Raw genomic sequence first — 23,244 nt, 5'->3', positions numbered from 1 at the left:
TCTTCTTTTTTTAAGCTTTCGGTTAGTGCACAAAGCCAAAATAAAAAGTACATCGTTGTTGGATGCTTCCTTCGCGAGATTTGTGCCATTGAACTTTTAGTGCAATCTTAGAAGTTGATTCCAAACTGTTTCACCTTAACTTCATCTGACCAATTTATTGGAACCCCTCTCATCGTGACAACATGTCTACTTGGAGGTTTCAAATAAAGAGCTTTTGGTTTATGTGGGAATATTATTAGTTGAGTTTTGGCCCTGGCCACGATCACAGGGTTGGACGGTGCCAAAGTAGAAGGTGCACCATAATAATACCCGTCTGTGAAACATATCACCTTCCCAATACTTTGGCACACCTCCAACGGTTCATGATTTATCATGAAACGGCTGCATTCAGGCGGAGGATCTGTTAATGTTTCGGCATATTATCAGGTCCTCTTCGAACGGAGGGACCGCCAGGGCTCATTAGTTACTTATAAACTAGTGCTGGTTGTTGATGTTTCAGTTCGTTCACACGAGCTGTAGCATCCTTTGTACTAATCAGCAATGGTGGTTATGTTTCGAAGCCAACGTGTGATCAATCGTTTTATAATGCAACATAAGAATGGGTGTTTGGTGGAACAGTGCGTTACACTCGTCGTTATTAAATTTAGTGATTGTGAAGGTGCTAATAGTGATTTTATAATAAAATCTATGGTGATTAAAATTTGAAAATGAAAGTGGAAGTGATTCTGATGGTTTTGTTAAAAATATAATAATAATGATGTGAACTCTACTAATTTAGTAATGGCCATAATACATTGTGCAATCATTTCTCTGAATATAAACTTTATTGCCTAGTTCATCAAACGTGCATGATAAAAATGTTAATAATGACAGCAAGTGCAGAAGAATGGATCGAAGTGATTTTTTTACAGTAACTTTCTTGATAGTGCTAATTTGTAATTTGAATAGTAATGACTCTACAGCAACAAAAATAATGAAACATTTAAATTGAATATCTTTTAATTACTTAGTAATACTAACGGATTGTAAATGGTAAAAACAATGAATTTATATGAAAATGGTGTGATGTGAAAAGTAATATAATGGAAAGTATATCTGAAGTGTATCACGAAAGTTGATGAGTGATAATCGGTGATATACGTGATAGTGTCGAAAATAAAAGTGACGATAGTGAGTGATGAAATGAAATGGGGAATGAGGACCTCTTAATAAAACTATTTCGTTCTTCACTTTAACCACTCTAGTAGCATGTCAGGCCTTATCAAAGTTCGATAGTAGTCTGAACTACTAGACTGCAAAACTACGGCAAGGGCTGATTGCTGCTAGCGTACACAGTGACCATTTGAGCAACATTGCTTAGGAACGTCTGTGTGATGAACGCAATATAGGCTTATAAAAGCAAATGCTGGGAAGGAGCTTAGGGCAGATTAAGAGTGCTAGTACTACCCCTATCGCTACCGACAAAAAAAAAAAAAAAATATTTGAGTTTTGGAAGCATTAGGAGAAATCTTCCATTTTTGCAATCGACTACAGATGACACGCAGGCTTCGTCCTTTGGCGGAGAGGCCTGTGTCATCCGCAAACAAGGACTTTTGACATCCCTGAGTAACTCAGGTAAGTCAGATGTGAAAATATTGTATAATATTGGTCCCAAAATCCTGCCTTGGGGAACACCAGCTCTTACAGGAAGTCTTTCAGATCTGGAGTTCTGATAATTAACCTGAAGTGTAAGATTTGACAGATAACTTTGATAATAAATCTTTGAGCTATTTAGTAGAATACCTATAAGTAGATGAAAAAACCGAATTTAGTACTATACCATTTAATTCCACTAGAGTTTGTATCCTTTGACAGATACGCGTATTTCGATTAATGGTATAGTACTAAATTCGTTTTTTTCATCTACTTAGATAACTTTGAATTATTCTAACAATGTATGTTGGAAAATTAAAGTTTTTAAATTTTACAATCAAACCTTCATGCCAGACACTGTCGAATGCTTTTTCTATGTCTAGAAGAGCAAGACCAGTAGAATAGCCTTCAGATTTGTTGGAACGGATCAAATTTGTTACACGTAAGTGTAAGTGTAAGTGTAGTGAGTGGTCGAATGTCCATGGCGGAATCCGAACTGTTCATTGGCAAACATTGAATTTTCGTTGATGCGGGCCATCATTCTGTTCAAAATGACCTTTTCAAAAAGTTTACTGATGGAGGAAAGCAAACTGATTGGACGATAGCTAGAAGCTTCTGCAGGATTTTTGTCTGGTTTTAAAATTTTCCATTTGTCAGGAAAATATGCTAATTGAAAACATTTCTCGATTACTTTTTCAAATCGACGTAAGTAACTTTCATACGGTTTTGAGAAAACTAAATGAGAAGAATCACAACCTGTCTTCTAAAACTGTTTTAAAATGAATCACCTTTTTAACATTTTTTCGCCGTGTACATCGCTCAAATTTTGCATACAATCAGATCGTGTTCAAAAACTAGGTAGTTTCTATTATTTTCAACAAAACTAACTATAACGAAATGATAAGCCGTTTCATACAGTTACTTTCGACGTTTTTCTACCAGTGTAAAATCGGCTCAAGTAGTGTTTTGTTTTGATTCGTGGTTAAGTCACTTTGTCTCTCTACAGCGGGGCGGCGAAAGTAGTGGTTAGGTTGCAAAAGTTGAAAATCTTACTTTCGTCGTTTTGTAATTCCGGAAATTAAACGATCTAAAAGTGAAAAATCTAGTTGGGTAGGAGCAGAACATGTGGAATTTCGCCTGCGAAACACGTAGGATCAATAAAGTAAGTTTGTTCACTTTTTTGACTTGAGACTATTTGAATAAGTTTTCGAGATTAGTTGAATATATCAACTAAAAATGATAAGCTACTTTCTGGAAGTTTCTTGATTAGTTCTCACTTCTTCCAAATCAGTCTCACAGGCATTTTCGAGATCATCCTCTTGATTGATAATATTTTCGAAGTCCTGAGTAACTTGATTTTCAATTGTACTAGTAAGTCCTAAATTAAAATTGTGCGCACTTTCAAACTGTATAGCAAGTTTTTGAGCTTTTTCGCAATTAGTTAGTAATAACTTGTTTTCCTCTTTCAATGCCGGTATTGGCTTCTGAGTTTTTTTTTTTTCAAAATTTTAGATAATTTCCAAAAGGGCTTAGAGCCAGGGTCCAATTGAGAAATCTTATTTTCAAAATTTTTGTTTTCTTAATTGTGCAAAACGTATCTTGATTTCTTTCTGCAAATCCTGCCATATAATTTTCATAGCAGGATCGCGAGTGCGTTGAAATTGCCTTCTCACGTTTTAAAGACGGATCAAGAGTTTAAGATCATCGTCTATAATCACGGATTCAAATTTCTGGCTGGCTTTAACAATGGAATTTGTGAAAGTTTCAAGAGCATTGTCAATATGAGGTTTTGTTTGTAAAGGACTATTAACATTAAGATTAGAGTCAATAAATGTTGCATATATATTCCAGTCGGCTCGTAAATAATTAAAAGTGGAGCTGATAGGATTGAGAATCGCTTCATGGGATATTTGAAATGTAAGAGGGACATGATCAGAATCAAAATCAACATGAGTAATCAGTTGGTTACAAAGATGGCTAGAGTCGGTTAAGACCAAGTCAATCGTAGATGGATTTCTAGAGGAGGAAAAACATGTAGGGCTATCAGGGTATTGAATTAAGAAATATCTTGAAGAGCACTCATCAAATAAAATTCTGCCGTTGGAATTACTTTGAGAGTTATTCCATGACCGATGTTTGGCATTAAAGTCACCAATGACAAAGCATTTTGACTTATTGCGAGTCAATTTTCGCAAGTCAGTTTGGAGCAAATTAACTTGCTGCCCAGAGCATTGAAAAGGCAAATATGCAGCTATGAAAGTATATTTACCAAGTTGTGTTTACCATTCAGAGAACGAGCATTCCAATTTAAAATATTTAAATTATTATTTGGATTCATTAGAAAAACGTAATCCAATAACAATTTGATTTGTAAATTTTACACCTACTTGGACTGCTTCAGTCATAGTGGTGGCTTTGAACATTGCATCAATCATTAGATTCAATTATTCAGTTAGAAAATTAAAATCAGAGGCAGACATATCACTTGAAGTGGGTACATTTGATGAATTCCCATTAGAATTTTCGGTAGACGAGGAGGCGGAGTAGATGTTACCTGTGGCGGTAGGGTTTTTTCCATTTGATTTGAAACAAGTAGAATGGGTACTAGAGTGGTTCAAAAAATCGATTTTGCTCCACACCGCTAATTCGATTCAAGATCAAATTCTGAGTGTCCTCCCAAAATTTGAACTCATTCAGATAAAAATTGAGACTGCACAAGACCTTCAAAGTTTATATGGGAAAATCAAGCAAATCATTCAATATGTTATAGTGTTTGCCCATGTGCTTTTGGGGATTAGAGCTACATTGGTACCGTGAGATACATTCATCAGCTACAAGTTGGCCGAAGACCGTTTTCAAATCGAATGCCTCAGTAATTAGGGAAAGTGTACCAATTATGGAAATAGTGGTTCCCTATTTGGCTATATGTAAAATTTTAATAACTATCACATTTTAAATCTTTTTGAATGTTTTTACATAAAGATATATGTTAAATCTAACTACTACAACACACAAACATTTTTAAAATTTGAAGACATTAAAGTAATCACGTATGGCGAAATAGGGAATCATTATGTCCATAACTGGTACACCTACCCTAGTTATTGATTTTTAAATGAGTTGTAAAACTTTGACTATAATCATTGGGCAGATCTGCAGGCATCACTGGATATATGCAGTAGAACATAGGCCTTTTCATGTGACAGATCCGTCTATGCATTTGTTTACATCGGTGGAGGACCGGTGCTAACACGGGCCTGTCATTTTCATAGAAGAACTGTCAAAGTGCTTCTCGATCAGCTGATTTGAGACGTAGGCTGACCATAAGCAAACCGGGTAAAAACGGGACAAACTATAGAGACAGAGATAATGCTCATCCTAAAAAAATCTCTACATGATTAAAAAAAAAAATACGTTGGATGATACCTGAAATTTTTTTTAATGTTTTCTGGGAAATATCGCAATTCCAATCTAGAAAAATCGTTAAATTTTCAGTGCAAAAATTTTGATTCCGGGTTAGCAGAATTTACAATAAAAAAATAGAAGTAAATGTTTTCGGTATGACCATATACTTAAACTGTTATTACATTTTATGATTTAATTAAAAAAAGATAATCTAATCAATAGTAGAAGCAAAATCATTGTTCAATACAGGGTGCGCTATTTTTATTGCTATTTGTAAACATTGAATAAAATTGACATTTATCAACCGATCGACTTGGTTAAATTTGTAATGGAAACGTCAATTCAGTACAATTTTAACCGTGAATAAGGTTACACCAAAACAACACGCCAAAATAGTTACGCTAGGCATTGAAAATAGTCCTTCTGTTGTGTAACCTCAATGTTCATATCCTTTAAATATTATAGACAACAGGCACCAACTGGCGGCATTAATAAGCAAAATTTCCACATTTGAGAGAAAGAAAATCTATTGTAGATTCATGACACGCCATTATATAACCAAAAAGTGACCGTTTGGGCAGGCATTCTTGCCAAAACATTAATTGGGCCACATATAAAAAAGTATGAAACAATCGATGGAAATCGATAGTTTTAGATGTTACCTCATTATGTCTTTCTGCAAATGCGTAAAAAGGTCTTTGACGTAAATGGTTTCAATGAATCGACGTTCCATGTCTCACTGCAAATTAAACTTTTTAGTTTCTGCAATGAAAAATCCCTAGAAGTTGTCAAAATGAAGGGACATTTGATTTGATCAGACTATTGAAAATCTTATAGCACACATCCGTGCCTAAATCATTAAAAAATCTCTTTAAAAATTCGAAAAAGTAATGAAAATTGCAACAAATTGATCTCATTTTGTTGCAGCCATTAAAGACACTTTATTGATGCGGTTGTTATGAAATAGTCCAAATAATAGTCTAAATAAATAGGAATACCTCAATGTAGGAATTGATTTATTTTTTACAAGTTATTAAATTTTCCCATACCGACGTTAAAGATGGCGCACTCTGTATAATTTTAAATGATTGTTGGAAAGTGTACCTATGGGCTTTCGAAAATTGATTTGACATTTGCATTAAGTACAAATACCATCGTATTTTTCAATATTAAGTCTTCAAGATTCATATAAATAAACGGTTTACGAATATCTTTTTAGTTTAAAAGTTTTGCAGAAGAAAATTTGGTTTGAGATCGAAAATAAGCTAGATTGCTGGATTTATCTCCAAAATGAGTCTTCTCAGCCTCAATTTCATGCTAGTCTTTAGAAAATGTTGCTATTTCATATAAATGTTCACAAAATTCTAAAAATATTTCTGTTGCATGTGGATTTTTTAAACTTACATATATTATACTTATGTAAAAAAAAATATTTGAATGAAACCCAGCCATACTCTGGACATCGGGCAAAAACTGGCATAAATATGAGTATAAACTAAAAATCTAATCAGCAGAATATGGTGTCTACAAGTTTCCGTTAAGCTTTGAGTGAGCACCTGATAACTACTGAAGAAAAAATAAGATGAGTAAGACATAAAACTCTAAACCTAAATCAAAACTTTAAAATATTGCTTTTTATATTACCTTATGTATAATATGCTGTGTCCATTCTCAATTTTCAAAAATACGGGACAATTGGAGCATTTTCAATAAACCGACGGGACAGCTCGATAAGGTGATGAAAACGGTACTGTCCCGTTTAATACGGGACGTATGGTCAGCCTATTGAGACGTCATGTGAATAGGCCTATAGTAGCCATGATTTATGTGTGCTATCTTACGCGCCAGATGCTGCAATGTTCCCTGTTCAGAAGATAAATGAGCACTGTAGACTCGAATAATACACCAACGATTGAAAACTTGTTTCTTTATTGTACAAAAAATGATGTTTGCATCGATTGCACTCGCCATATACGTCAAAATCGTATAACATGATTTAGAAAATCGTTCTTATCATATACCATTGCTCACCTAATTTTTGTAGCCTATCTTACGCAATTTTTCCTCAGCTTTCTGATGGTGATCTCAGAATTCAAAACTAGCGGTGCGCTAATGGCGAGATTTGCTTCTGCAAAGTTTTGATAATAATTGGTTAAGTGAGACAAAAGATAGGGAAAATAACGCGGTCTCCCATTTCACCTTAATGTATCATTCCGTGGAGTGAATACCCGAATACGTTAAAAATTCTGTAGCCTGAGATATTTACGTGGTTATGGCTACGCGTTGGTCCCCAAGGACTTTTGGAATGTATCCGGATCCAGATGACCAATTATCAATATCGACACATATTCCTCAACTAGAAGAGTTTGCTAGAGAGTCCTTGCGAAAAAATGGTGCAAAAATATCGACAAACAAAAAAAAAATTATCGCGATTTGAATAAAATGAAGCTGCCGGCGGTATAAAATGAAGCTGCCGGTAGTTAATGGATATTGATGAATGTTATACGAATACCTTCTGAAAAATAATCATTATAATGAGCACAAATTTCATACGGTATGTTCATGAAAAGTATAAAAAAGCAAAGCACGTGACTAACAAATACAGCTTTAAACGCTTAGGAATTTCATGTTGCTAAACAGCTTCTAACGCTCATTGCATTATTCTGCCATAATTCAAACTTATGAAACAAAAAAAAACATCTTATATCCATTTGTCTGAGTGTATGATTAGTTTCCACGCAAGGCAGGTTTATGAGGTATAAAAAACATGGTAAATTTTACGGGAACTGTACACTCAAGATAAAGCTTCCATCTGATTCATGTACCAACCCATATGAATTTTTGCATTGTGGGTTTGAAAATGGAAGGTATGTGCGTTATCTATTTACAGATGCCCCGTTTGTTTGCACAATGTGTTTTAAAGTATACACCTTCAAATGACATACATATGCCACTAATTACAAGGTGTTTGGTACACTCAGGCAAATGGACTATCGAAACACATTGGAATTCCTTATTAATATTCGGCAAAAGAAAACGGGTGAAATTCATAGTTTTGACTTATGAAATCAAAGCTGAAAAATATTCGAGGCAGCCTAGAATAGAACCAAGAACCTTGCGATCGATAGGCCCGTGCGCACACCTTGCGCTCTATGACGCCTTGACGTGGAGTGATGCTAAAACCATATACAAATACGTCTGATACAATTTTTCTTGAAATCTAGCGCCCAATTCACACCGTCATCATCTGGTGAGCATATTGTACGAAACGTATACATATTACAATTAATCCTGTTTTGGAAAAATTTTGATGTAAATTTAGTGTGTATTTTTCTGCAAACATGAGTGTAGGGGTACCGGGGGCAGTATGAACACCCGGGGCAGAATGGACACCCCCTGTATCTTTGCACATGCGAATAATTTTGCACTTTAGATGCAAACAATATTTCAGTTGCCTATCGGAAGAGTGAATCATCCACTAAAAATTCAGAAAAAATGTATAGAACATTGATTTTAAACCAAAAAATTGAGCATAATTTTATTGGGTTCGAAAATTATAACATTCACACCTCACCAAAAAAGGTTCCAGAGGCAAATGACTGCAAGTTGACCGATAATGTAGCTCTTGATTGAATCTTCAATTATTTATGCTATATTCAAAAATAAAGTAGATTTTTTTTCTGCTACTTTAAGACATAAAAAAACTTATATGAAAATTTCTTGTACTGTTGGGGCATTATGGACACCGGGTGAAAAAGTAGAGCTGACACTTTAAAGAGAAGGAAATATAACTTCAAACACAAAATTATCCAAAAATATTTAGCATTTAATGCAATGATCATGATGCGGAACCACAAATCGGTTGAAAACCGTCAATTCTGGACAAAAACTGACCTGGAGGCAATATTGAAAGCATCTCTACGAAAAATGTCGTAAATTGGTTTCATTCATGTTTTCAGTGACAAAGTGACCTGTCACTATGGTTTCCTGAATATGTACTTCATTTTTCGAGGTTCTGGAAATGATCGCGGAAGAATTTTCCTATAAACTTTAAGGTGTCCATACTGCCCCATAGGGGTGTCCACTTTGCCCCGCTTGCTTGATAGTGACTACCAAATGTAAGCTTTTTTTAAACCTTTTTTTAGAAAAAAAATATTTTTTTCCAAATTATGCAACAATGTTTAACAAATGCTTAAGAACTCTAAAAAGCATACTGCACATAAAAAACAGTATAATATTCATGTCTCTACAGCCAAAATAGGTAAATTTCTTAGGGTGTCCATACTGCCCCGTGTTCCCCTATAGCTGGTATAGAGTGTGTCTGTCATAAAATATTGATATTTTGTGTTTCAGTCAGCGATCTTTTATCCCACACTAGATTCGAACTCTTGCCCTACTGGTGGGGTAAAACTTCGTTTAAGACAACCAGTTTTTAAAACCGTTATAACTAAAAATGGGTAAATCTTTTTTTAGCCTATATGATGAAGATTCACTATTTGTTATTCTTTTTTTTTCAACTGTTACAATTTTTGTGGAATTGTTGATTATTTCACTAAGATCGAGGTTTTGCCCCACCTTTCTCTACTGGTCATTAATCATACCTTAGCACTTAAAAAAAGCCAAAAATTTCGCATACTATTTTGATTAATCTTTTACTTTTTTCAGACAGTATTAAAACATTACTTGGAAGACATACCAAAATTCTGGTAAAATATATGGTAAAATTGGAAACTAAAAATGAAAAAACAGAAAATAGAGTATTGGTAGGTGATATTATTTTTATAATTTAAAAGCCTTGAACCCCATGTCATGCAATGTATATTATTTTCAGGTTTTCACACCCGTTCGTATGTATCTGCTAACAGCAAAAGTACCAACAAGGGTTAGTTGATATATCGCTATGTTGTAGTTGTTCCAATAATTAAATGCTTTATTTCAGATTGATTGCCATTTTCATTATCTTGATATTCAATCTATTGAGAGCAAAAAACCAACTCATTTTTCGATAACAACGAATGAAAAACATTTCAGTTTTTGCACCATAGGAGATGCGGGTAGTTTTAGTTCGGTGAGTATTATAAAGGTCATCTATTTTAGAGATTCCCAAATTGATTATAAGGTAAGGTACGGTGGTATAAGTGGATACGAAAAAAAAAAAATAATTAACTTTATCTATATGTTCAGCTAACTTGAATGATATAATTATACCTTATTTTCTGTGGATAACAAATGAGGGACTAATATACTTCAAATCGTTATATTCTAGGATTTTTCTGATTGTTATGTATTGATTATGAGGGACTTGGTAATTTACCATGGTGGGGTAAGTGGATCACCAATAAAAAATAATCTATTCTCAGAACAAATATGACGTAATTATGTATAGTAAGAATAATATTACTCTCATTCTTGTTATTAGTGTTATGCTACATATCTTGTTAGCTTTAAAATTAATAAAATCCTTGTTTTATTATATGTATAATATGTCCATATTATACACATATGTTATACTGAAGTATTGTATTCCTAACGATGTTTTCAAAAACACTGTTTGTTTAAAAATAATAATTACATTAACTTTTATTCAGCAAACTGAAATGTTTTAATTATTTTTGTGAATATATTTGTATCATCTGCCTAATAACAATTGATATGCTACAGTCGCGATTCCCTATCCTCAAATCTATCTGTTCCACGAACAGAAACTCATGAATTTCAGCAAAGAATTCACATCCTGTAAGTAAATATTTCTTAGGGGCGATCCATTTATTACGTAAGACAATTTTTGGGATTATTCAATACCCGCTCCCCCCATGGTAAGACTTTTTGTATGAAAAAAAAAAAACAAATTGTATGGCGCGTAAGAAATCTCAAACCCCCCTCCCCCCTTAAACCCATACGTAATCAATGGACGGCCCCATTAATGGACGGATGATCCCAATCATTAACTGTTTGTTTTTTATTCGAAATATGCCGCTTTAACCATTTTTAGATTCCTAGAACAGGTAATGAGGTTACGAGTCGCCACTGATATGGTCAAATAATGTGCGATAATATTCTTTCAATTGAAGAATTAGTATATTATGCTTTTTGCAAGACAGCAAAAACACTAATTTTTAGAATTTTGCAATATTTGAAACTTATTCAAATTCGCGTAAGCAGCCTGCCCTATCTCATTAAAAACTACGGGGATGTGTGTGTGTCATGTCCAGTATGCCTGCAGGCATTTATTTATGAAAATCACATTTTTTCATTGTGATTGACTTAATTAGATCTAAAATGTTTATCATGTGTTAAAAAACTAATAGTATTCGATTTCAGGCAGAGATAGGGTGCAGAGCTACTTGGGCACTTCCATGATTCACTTTGGCATAGGGAGTTTTTCTATGCCGAATTATCTGAAATTTTTTAATAAGAAGCGCTTTAGCACGACGCATATTGTGGTCAAATATAAACTAAGTAGCTTTCAAAAAACCCCACTGCCGAAGTGAATCAAAAGCGCCAAGAATAGGATCCGGCTCCCTATAAGGGATGGTACACAAATTATGTCACGCTAAATTTCAACTTTTTTGACCCCCTCCCCCCCCTTTGTCACGTTTTTTGTATGAGCCCTCCAAAATTTTTGTAAGGCTTGTCACGCTTGGCTTGACCCCCCCCCCTCGGAGCGTGACATAATTTGTGCATGACCCCTAATGGATTTTTGATTGACAAAAACATTTAATGACAGAAAACAATTTTGAAATGAATTGGTTTTTGCAGTTCACAAGTTTGGTTGGGTTAGAGCACGTGTAGTATCAGTTTTACAGTAGTATCAATGTGAACGCGAGAATACCGTGAAGGCCCCATACTCTGCGCACTTAAGGCTTTTCAAATTTCAAACAGCTGTAATTAAAACAAACACAATCCTCTGAAATTTTGGGAGCAAATACTTATTGATTTTATGTATAAGGAAAATATATAAAAGCTTCACTAAGTAATGATTTTTATTGCAAATTTTTAATTTTTCTCAAGGGCGTCCGTGTTCCTAACTGTGCGCACTCATAAAATGCAATGCTCCTTATTCTGCGCATTTAGGTTCCTAACTCTGCGCACTCGATAAATTATTTATAACAGTTGAAGTATTGTACTAAAAGCATTACTAGCATTTAAACACTGAATTAATCTTCATTTTCTTGCTTTATACGGCTTTACGTCCCCAGTGGAGCATGGAATGTCTCTAACATAGAAGTTTACTAAGTGAAGTGAATTTTATCTCTAATTCAATCCATGATAATTACTGTTACTGAATGCCATTAAGTGCAACTCTCAAAATAATCGAAATCATCATATGATTTCCAAAACATGTAATTAACTTAGTTTTCTAAAATCCAAAGCAACATACAAAAACGGTACAAACTACGTCTTTTTTTGCGTTCACCCTTGGCGTGTAAAGGAAAATTAGCTTTGACTGTTTATGTATTTTCACTAGGAAAAATAAAAATAAATAATTGTCTCGGATTCGGGTCGGATCCGGGTTTGAAGAAAATTAATAAGAACCTGGTTCTGGCTTGTTATATGTGAAACCCGAACAGTCCTACTAAATACGAAGAATAGTTTAAGCGAAAGGGTATATCCATTCTTAATGTATTGTTCATCACTCAATCGAGAAGTATCGCCGCCCTGTATAAGCGTGACATAATTAAAGAACGATTCATATTTCAGATCAATAACAGTACTTTATTGCCGTTTCTATATAGCAAATACGATTGAACCAAAGACAAAATAATTAAACCTCGATGTTCCACTACTCGATATTGACTCATGAAACTATACAAAAAATCAAAATTATTCTATTGCATGGTTAGGGAGCATTCAAAAATTACGTCCACCGTTCAGGGAAGGATGGACGAGTCTACGAAAATGTGACAATGCATCCATTAGGTCCTGTAAAATCGCGACAGGGGATTGAGGGGACGGAGTGTAGAAATCCTTAAAATATGTTGGACGTCATTTTTTAATCTTTCCTTACTATGATGGTCCCCTCAAACAATTTTTCAAAGTATTTCTATTCCATATCTCGATGGTGTCGACAAGTCGATGGTTCCCTTCAATATAGACCTCTGGAGGGTTGATTATATGTTGAAAATAACGTTTTATAACTGCTGCGCATAGTAAGGGACATAGTTGAAAAATGGTGCCTTACTATGCGCACTTAAGAAGAATAAGAAAATGAAAAGAAAATAAGTTGCACTTTACCAGTCATAATTGCTCGATAAATAAACTAGTGCCTACATACTAACAATCTGAAATATATTCTCTTTAATTTGATTCAAATGACTTAAGTGATGAGGTACTCCCTTAGCATTTTTGCTAACGGGCAGTCAATTTGGACGTTTATCAATATTTTTGAAGCTATTTTATTTTTTATTAAAGTAATAAACGTAAATTTGTCAAGAAAATTCTTCGCGTACTTTTTTATTACTATTGTATCAATATATGGGAAACAAATTTTAAACAAAAATTTAAATAATTTACCAGATTTTGGTGGATTTTGGTAAAAGTGCGCAGAGTTAGGAGCTGCGCAGAGTTAGGGGCCCTCACGGTATAACCTAAAACGAAGGAATTGCTTACAAAATATTCAAGCATTTTTTTTTAATATGGATCCACTTACCCCGCTGGTACACTTCCTCCACTGTACCTTAACACGAAGAACAGCCTTTTTAAAGAGAAAAAAGCATAACTATTGTGGAACCCGAGTTTTTCTGAATAACCATTATGTTGACCGACATTTCGCAAAATGGCCTCTCAGTGTTAAATACAATAATTCCGATTGATTTCAAGCTAAACAACTTTATGCCAGAATAATCTCTTACTACCTATATGATTTTATGCCATATATGGGATCTCTTCCTTTAGCCATACCACTTGGAACCTTCAGAATCACAATGTTGTATATGCGTTACAATTGGTTAATGATACCAACATTCGTTAATGACCCCTACAATTCGTTATTTACATTTTACATGATGCAATGATTACATTTTTTTTTGGTTTAAATTATTCAAATTATTTTATTTTCAGAATGCGGATGTGATTTTAACGGACCTATCATCTGCTGTGAAACAGATATTTCCCACGGTACCATTGAAGTATATTATTCGAAAGGTAAGTACCACTTTGCTGATCGGTGCAACAATAAAGTACTAATACCACCAGCTAAGGTTAGGGATTCTTTATATGAGAGATAGAGAGTAGAAATAAAATAAAATAATTTGGCAACATACCGGCAGTGCTGAGTTTGCTTAGCGTCGAGGATAATGTTGTAACACGGAAATGACTACTTCAATGCTAAATAAATATTTTGTGCCACCTGGCTACTCTTCTGTGACAAGTTGATTGCAGAAAAAAATTAAATGTAAGGTATCGTGGGGCGAGTGGGTAATAGAATTCGCATAGTTGAGATTCTTCAAATTCTAGACACTTTAAATTGAAACAAATGAGGTCGTGTTTTTTTTTAACTTGACTCCCATCAAATATAAGCAGTATGCTGACATTGATTTTGAACAATAAACTCAAAACTAATAACTATATTCATGATATCTATTACCTTTAACGTTTGTTGAGGCATTCCAATTAATAATAACATAAGTAACATGTAAACAAAGAAAATTTTATTCTAGTTACTTGTATTTTCTTCTGTCCAGTTATGTTTGTTTAAATGAATCGACAACATTATAACTGCAATATTTTCAATGTTAGTTCTTGCATCATGGGACAGTAATTGCATTTCTGCTCTGTAGAGTTCCCACCGCTTGTTATTTGTTTTTAAGAAAGTCATATATGACGTCGAAGGACTCTTCGGGAGAAATCAAATAGAATCCTTTAATAAAATATTTGAAATCTTTTTTATGTGGATAGACCTATACCCCAATTTTATGGTCTGAACTAGCTTAACATAGACATTCCACAACATTTCTGTGCGTTGGCTTATATTAGTACTTTTCGATCAACGTCTTCCTTTTCATCGGCTGTCCGAAGTAGACATATTAATATCGTAATGTTTGGCAACCTTAGAAAAGTTCCATGATTTTGCCATGATAATAGCTTTTAATACTTTGTTTATAGTGTTCCTTGAATTATCAGCATGTTCTGTTGTTCTATGATAATTGCGAACCTTGTTTACTTATAGCTACCTAAAGAGAAAACACAAATTCAATCTCTAATTAGTAATTTTTGACTTACTCCTAGTGATTAGTTTCAATTTAGTTATTTTAGGTGTACGTCGAATTAATTCTAAAACTTTTTTTATTTCAGTTTGACACTGTCAGAGAGGACAACTTAGAAGTGAGCAGAAAATTATTTTCCGCAACTTTTTACGAAGATACAGTTAACAGGTTCGAAGATATAGTTAACAATATTTCGCTCTATTATGCAATAATGACTGAAAAATATCAGAAATCTCTTACGTATCGTAATGTTCCGAATGGCCTCAATGGTTTACGCATGATTTTAAAACGTTTATTCACATATTCAGTAAAATATACCGATTATTTTCACTTACCCCATTTACCCACTTGCCCCGCGGTACCTTACCTTTTTTTTACTACAAATAAAACGAATTAGTCACAGCCATTTGTGAGTAAAAAAAAAATCAAACATTTTTTCAATATATACAAAAATGTTTCAAAGGTCATAAGTAACTTTCCTTGTGTCTAAGGTTTAGGCCAAAAAAAAAAAAAAATATGTTTCCAAGTTACGAAAAAAGAAAGAAAAAATCCAAAATGTATCCCGTTTAATGGCGGGGTTGGGTATTAGAGGGTTCAAACAAGATTTCAATAACAATTTTAGAACCCTTTCAAATAGAAAATCCAGCATAGATAGAACATTTTAGCGAAAAAATAGATGCTTCAGGTTCTGTGCTTTTTTATCATTTTTATCATCATTCTAACTTTTACAGATCGAAGTAAATCCTATCGACCGGGCAACTATATTTTCGGATGAAATTCGACCGTCAGATCCGCGTAACGTCGGACCATGCGGAGGATTCAGTATGCAATATGCGTGCATGTGCGATTTTCATGCCGTTCAATATAGGGAAGAAGTTGCTTGGGACATCGATACAATTTATCTATCGCATGACAATCGTGTTTTAAATTTGAGAGATTTCGATCATCTAGAACAGAAAGACTTGACAGCAATAATATCTGCACTAGAATACAATACATTCTTTAGAGGTTTGAAAATCACCAATACGCGCCTGTCGATGGAAACATTGGAAAGGATATTGCATGTTCTAAAACGTTCCATGTGGCTAGAGGAGCTACACCTTGAGGCACTTGGTTTACGGTAAATATTGTATTTAAAATTAAATTGTATTGTTTCATGTCACAACATATTGAATATTTTCAGGTCGGATTTCATACACAAGCTCTCAGTATCAGTTATTTCAAATTTAAATCCAGCGCTGCGCTCAATCGATTTGAGTCATAACATGATAGAAGATAAAGGTGATATTTATTTATTGACGTACTTTATGTCCTCGTGTTCACTTAAGTTGCTGTAAGAACTAACAGTTTCATTTGAAATATGGTCAAATCATTTTGCAAAAATCTCACTGGCATCAGACCGACAAAGACACATATAGTTAAAATTCAAATTTGTGTCGCTCTCCGCTAGAACATGTTAAAACCAGAGAAGCATTTTGGTTAAATTATTTGGGGGACTCCTTGTAAGCCAGCAAGCTAAAAAAATTGAAAAACAGCTCATTTTTTGATAATTCGAATAATTAACCCTATCCCGCCTATTATATGATTAAAAAAATGTACATACAAAATCGTTGAACAAAACCTTGTTTTGCACTATGACTATGTCCAAGGTAACATAAAATCAAATATGAGTTGGTTTCTCTGATGCACCACCAGGAACATAGAGTACTCTATGGCTTCATCGTATTTTTTCAGATGTGCTTTCTTTAAACGCTTTTGTAATACAAAAATGTGATGTATTTATTTAATCATTTTCAAAGAAGTATATGAATTATTATTGGGCAGTTCCCACCTTATTGGACCCCGCACTTCAGAAGTGCGGGCGGGTTCATAATTGCGGAAACGTCAAACCCTTTGTTTTCGCCGTTGGCGGGGAAAAAAAGGCAGTGAATCGGTTTCGCGCCAACGAAAATTGTTCACGTTTTATCAAAAGCGTGTGCTCTCAGCAGGGTTGCTAGTTTGTTTGTTTTATTTGTTTCACGAAAACTTGCTTGTAAAACATTTGTAAAAGTATGTCAGCCATTTGAAATAGGCTTGTTCGATTATAATTAAATGTGGCAATGATGCCCTCAAGTGCAAATCTGCATTTGGATAGAAAATCCAGTATAATTTGTCGCGTAAATGTACATTTGAAGAACTTTGGGTATGGATCAATTTGCTTAGAAACATATTTGGAACCACTGCTTGGTGATCTTCGAAGTGCGATACACAACTTTCCCAATAATCCATTTATCAAAGCAAAGCACAATACATATTTACATATTTATTGATGGTAACGCACTTAAAAAAGTCTCTTCAAGCAAAAGAAATTTGTTTAACATTGTTTTTGACATAGGACTACGTCTTTGTTTTCTATATTGGGATGCACTTTAAAAGTACGGAAAATGAGACATGTAACGAAATTAGGGGAGATTTTGAACGTTAATAACTCACTTGTTTATGAACCAATTATTATGATTTTAGTACCATTCAATCAGAAATGTAATACTTCCGATAAGTGAATTTTGTTGTTAAACTATTGAAACTTTGATAAATGTTGACCCCTTTCTTATCCAACCAATCACGTTCGAGCATTTTTCGACGGTATCGCTTCCCACTATAAAAGTAAACGGGTCCCTGCTTCTTCCCTCAGTCTTCTTTTTGCGGTCGGACTGTGAACACGGTCAGGCGAGTCATTCTCGCTTTGCGTTTGCACCCGCGTCCCGCGTCACAATCCAATTTGTGTCGTCGGAAGACCACCATCCACGTCACGGAACATTCAGCAGGTTCGTCGGATAAGCAAATAATTTGCTCAGAATTATACATTTGCGATGAGGATTCCCCGTTTGACCATAGCATTCAACTGATAACATCCCGCAGTGCTATTTATCTGTGACCGCATCGAGGCTAAGAAAGCCATCGGCCCTTTGTCAGGGCCATGAAATGTGTGGAAAAGAATTGAAAGATAATATTGTCGACCTTATTACATCTTATTTCTCAATAAATCTCGCAGCTTCGTACAAAATTTAATTTGTCATGAATAATTGATGGTACGACAATATGAGACTACTCGTAGACGCTGCTGCAGTGCCGTCGGGGTGAGTGCTCAACATTTCACAACGATTGTAAACTAGAGTGGAATTTCCGACAGTGTCTTTGATTTGCCATATTTTATGAGAACACTTCGATTACGAAAATGATCACATGTAACAAAATTGCGACATGTTCACGCAGAAGAATTTCTTTATGTTGAGATTACTATCTCGTTAATTACTTTTACTTACGCACAGTTAGTTGTTTCGAAGTAAAATTAACTTACGCCAATACTAAATTAACGTCAAATCTAATACAGACACTTCATTGATTCAGCTATCCATTTATACCTATATCAATTATAACTTGGATAATTACCACTATCCGAAAACATTCACATCCCTAGACTTCAAGTCATGCTCACAAATCTACTTACTTTTAACTTGTAAGGATTAGTGTAGTTGATAAGATGACCACCTCTCACTCACGTGGTCCCCAAGTTTGCCGACGCGCAATTTATTTTGATTGCTGCATTTTTTTTTAGATCGATAAAGCAGCAGCGAATCTTTTCAGATATGTTGATAAAGCAGAACAAAATGCTGAGTAAACATTGCAACATATTATAAACTCAATTAAATTTACTTTGAGTTATTATTATAGTTGAATTATATTATATTATAGTTGAATTTTGACGTTTGGCGTATGTAAATTCAATAAAAAATATAGTTGTTAACAACTATACGGTATAGTTGATTTGAACAATATAGGGGGAGATCCCCCAGTACCGTACACTTAAGCCACTAAACTTATAATTCGAAAACTATTGATTTTATGGGCTCGTGTTACCCATTTATGATAAATATTATCATTTTTATAGTGTACAAAAATAAATTTGAAAATATAAATATGAATTTTGAAAATGCATTTTGATGGTGTATTTTAGTACCAAATTGATCGATCTTGAAAGGTGGCACCCAATACCGGACACGATCTGGAAATGCCTCGAATTCTGCAAATTTGAACATCATTGAATGTGTACACTATAGTAATAGTTTATAATTTCAATTCAATGCATTTGCAACATTTACAAGAATAATTTGAGTTTTTCTTAGTTTGCAAGTTGCCTATCAAAAACCTCTTCCATATATGATGAAAAATAGCACATTTTACGATGTTGTTCTGAATGTTCATTCTTCTTAATTTTATTGCATGTTTGATACCATGATCGTCGGAACCCATAAAAAATGAAAGTATTTTGAGACACTGACGCAATAATTACAAAGATATCATATAACAAATAAAGCTGTCCGAAACTGAGAGACAAGAGGTGCTTAACGAAAATAGTAATTTGTCCATATTTAGTTCAATTATGGTACAAAATACATTCATACTATCAAATTAGAATTATTTTCGATCAAGCTTGTGTGATCCAAAGTATTTTTTCATATTCAAAATAATTACTAAAAAGGCTCAAAATTAAGAAAGTACGTCAATTTTTTGAAGATTTTCAAACTTTTCTACTTTTTTAAAAAGGCATGCATATTTCAAGGATGTGTTATTCTACGCAAACATTAGTCTACATAATAGCTTTCTTTTCTACTAATACACCATCTTGATTGGACCATGATTTCTCAATGTTTCTGTCTCAATTGGGTGCTGTCCGGCACTGGGGGATCTCCCCCTACTGTCCAGTCAACTATATTTATAGTTATCTCTAGATTAACCTTAGAATATAGTTAACTTGACCGGAAAAATGATTACGAACACTATATTTTGTTCTCCGTGTTTAGAATGCTTTTGAAAAGAAATTCACATTGAACAATTTTCATAATTTTGGCACTCATGGATCAGAAATTTACCTTCATATTAAAGAAAGCTATTGATTATCAATAGCGAACTATTGAATATTTAGTAAATGTCAACCATTCTAACTATTCATGTTCGACCAATTTCTCACGCATTATCATTTTCCGCGGTTTTCAAGTAATTCTAAGCCCAACTCATTATTGGCACATACCCATTTTCCAGATTGGTCGACTAGAAAGAGAAGAGCACAATAGGGAGGAGCATCATCTGCTAACCTAAGGGTTTAAAAGATGCTTCCTTCACCGGATTCGGTTTCATTCCATTTTCGATTTCGAGCTGGTAAGAGCTCATCCGAACCTGCTTAGCGAGGAGCACCTCGTAGCCAGAAGCCTGCTGAGCTGTTGATCAGCGTCTGGTTTATGAAATCGCTCAAGATTTCTAGACTGACCTGCGCTTCCAGATTTCGGCTCGTGATAAACTCATCATCTGTGGTGCAGTCAAGAATCAAGCCCGTTAGGTACCATTACCACTATTATTAGGCAAATCGAGCGTTTGGCTTGTGAAATCGCTCAAGGTTTCAAACTTGAGCTACACTTCCAGATTTCGACTTCAGCCGTGTGATCCAATACCTGTTGCTGATGTGTGCCATCCACACCACGAAACATCAGCTGGTTGGTCGTATAAGCAGAGAACTTATTCAAATTTATACACTTGCGTTGAGGATTTCTCGTTTAACCATTCTTTATTTAGTTCAGCATGGTGAACAAGCCTCAATCACTACTGTTTTTTCCAATGCTACCGTATATTTCATAGGAGGTTATATAGCACAATAGATGTAGCAGAAGTAGCCTAGGCAAACTGCTTCTCCTAGCCGACTTAAGCAATGTTACAGGGGCCTTCCCCCAATCCCACCTGACGTGGCCGGCGCCGTTATTGACCCTGTATAAATAGAGGCACTGAATTATGCACACTGAAGAAGATTATGGCCAATCCCAGCCGAACTTCTAGTTGATTCTTTGTGCATTTTAACTGACTTCGGTCAATCACGGAATAGCAACCATTGATATGTGTAGTCAGTCTAAGCCAAGCTAAGCTAAGCTGTTCTCCAACCTAGAATTTTGATCGAGTTACATCGCATTGCTCTCCGCCCGCCTGTTCTTATACTATAGCGTTCTTCTTCTGCACACAATGTAGAGGGCTGGCCCAACTGCTGCTAGAAGGGTGGCTATTCCTAACTCGCTCATAACCTGAAACTAATTATGGCGGCTTTCAGCTTGCCGGTGCTAGCTGACGACACATGCTGGCTGTTTACTGCCCTCCTGTTTTAATGTGGTGCGTAATGTCATGGTTAATCGTCGTTTTGATTCTTGTCGGAAGCATGAATTCACGGAATTCATTGAAATCACGAAATGGATGATCCATAGCAGCATCTGCTACACTATGAATAGCTTCTTCTGTTGTTCCCCAAGAAATTTGAGTTTCGTAACACCATCGATAAAACGACGATGCTTCAAATCAACAATCATGCTGAAAGCAACAAGAAAATTGGTTCCAATGATAGCCATACAAACGTCTGCGACCAGAAAAACCGATCGCCACTATTCTCTTGCCATACACCTTGATACGCGAACCATTTGCTGCAACTCGATGCACCTTTCGTTCTGTCTGTGTTTGGTCGAAATGATTGAGACATCTGAGCCACCAAGTCCTCATTTTGGTTGGTATAATTTTTGCTATACATCATTCTATATGAATCAATTCACTCATATAAAATGCATGGTAAGGCTATAACATACCAAAGTGTAGGCCATATACGCACTTCGCCCGATTTTTGTCAGACTTTCCGTGGTCAGCAAAAACGATGCCACAAAATTTGAGAAAAAAAATGAGTTGCCACCAAGTCTCGAACACGCACCTTTGGTTCAAAATCCAATACTTTACTGCTAAACCATCAAATGATACATGGTAAATGAGCCCATAAAGCGGGTAGATCACCTTTTTGTGGTGCGTTCTGGAGTAAATATCTACCTGTGAACCCTAGCCATGACTGCTTCAAACGAAAGGACAGGTCAACATTTTGGTTGGTATAACTTTTGTTATACATCATTCTATATGAATTAATTCAATCGTATAGAATGCACGAAAAGGCTATATACCTACCAAAGTGGAGGCTATATGCGTACTTAGCACGACTTTTTCAGACTTTCTGCGATCAGATATACGATGCCACAAAATTTGGATGAAAATAAAAAAAAGTTTTCAGCAAGCCTCGAACGCGGGACCTTTGGATTAGTAATCGGACACCTTACCACTGTACCACCAAGGGATACATCTCAAATGATTGATCATTTGCCAATATTATTGCATGTTTCATGTACAGCGGCACTTGCTTTGTTGTTCTTTGAGGCCCATCGTTAGCAGATACCAAGTTTGGGTGGCAATTTTTGCTAAGTTATTGCGATTTCATATGATGCTTTCTGGATTCATATGTTATCTGTCAGTTTATACAACTTAACGCGATTCTATGTTGCATTATTAACCACATTTTTTGCTGTCAACACAGATTGTCGTTTATGAATCGGACTGGGGATTTATATACAATTTGCGTTGACATTGATAACGCTTTATCAGGCATGTTGTGCGATTCTGATTTCTGACGTACGAATATGTGATTTTGGATGCACATTCTTATACAATACGTGGTTCACTGGGATTATAGTAATCAAAGGAACATTTGGTCCTTGTTACATTTTTAAACCTTGTTGAAATTGACAAGTCTCGGTTTTCCCAGTTGCCGAGAATGATCTTGAAACAAGGAAAAAATGAGTCGAATACAACAATTTGTTTTCTAATCTTTTATTTATTTAGTTCTCTAGTTTGAAGAAGTGAGGACTAGGATTCTGATGCATGGACAATATCGGTGTCATTTTCTGGCTTCATCAAGGGATCCGATTTTGACTGATAAAGGGGCGGGCCTGTGGAGAGTGTACCCACCAAAGGGTATAAATAGCGAAACCTTTCAATTAGAATCCTTTCCTGCGATCAACTTAAGAGTTACAACTGTAAGAAAACCGAATACTTTATCACTTCTCAATAGTGATAAGATTACACGAAAGGCACTAAATAAAGGACACGGAATATACTA

General features: G+C 35.0%; 1 protein-coding gene across 9 annotated transcripts in view; it reads left to right on the top strand.

The window, feature by feature from the left end:
- Positions 1-23,244, top strand: part of LOC5572048 (F-actin-uncapping protein LRRC16A) — a 147,385-nt gene that overhangs the window by 21,019 nt on the left and 103,122 nt on the right. For 6 of the 9 annotated variants that reach the window (XM_021844262.1, XM_021844257.1, XM_021844260.1 and 3 more), the window contains exons 2-7: positions 9,703-9,800; positions 9,869-9,919; positions 9,977-10,105; positions 14,098-14,181; positions 15,974-16,362; positions 16,426-16,523. In XM_021844262.1, the coding sequence (XP_021699954.1) occupies positions 9,703-9,800; positions 9,869-9,919; positions 9,977-10,105; positions 14,098-14,181; positions 15,974-16,362; positions 16,426-16,523 (849 nt within the window). The remainder of the gene's footprint in view (positions 1-9,702; positions 9,801-9,868; positions 9,920-9,976; positions 10,106-14,097; positions 14,182-15,973; positions 16,363-16,425; positions 16,524-23,244) is intronic. The other 3 variants (XM_021844256.1, XM_021844259.1, XM_021844261.1) reach the window with 3 other exon arrangements.

This window comes from Aedes aegypti, chromosome 2 (genome assembly GCF_002204515.2).
Source record: "Aedes aegypti strain LVP_AGWG chromosome 2, AaegL5.0 Primary Assembly, whole genome shotgun sequence".
Classification (NCBI taxonomy): Eukaryota; Metazoa; Arthropoda; class Insecta; order Diptera; family Culicidae; genus Aedes; species Aedes aegypti.
Note: the sequence above shows the minus strand (reverse complement) of the source record. Positions and strands in the feature narration are given on the sequence as shown.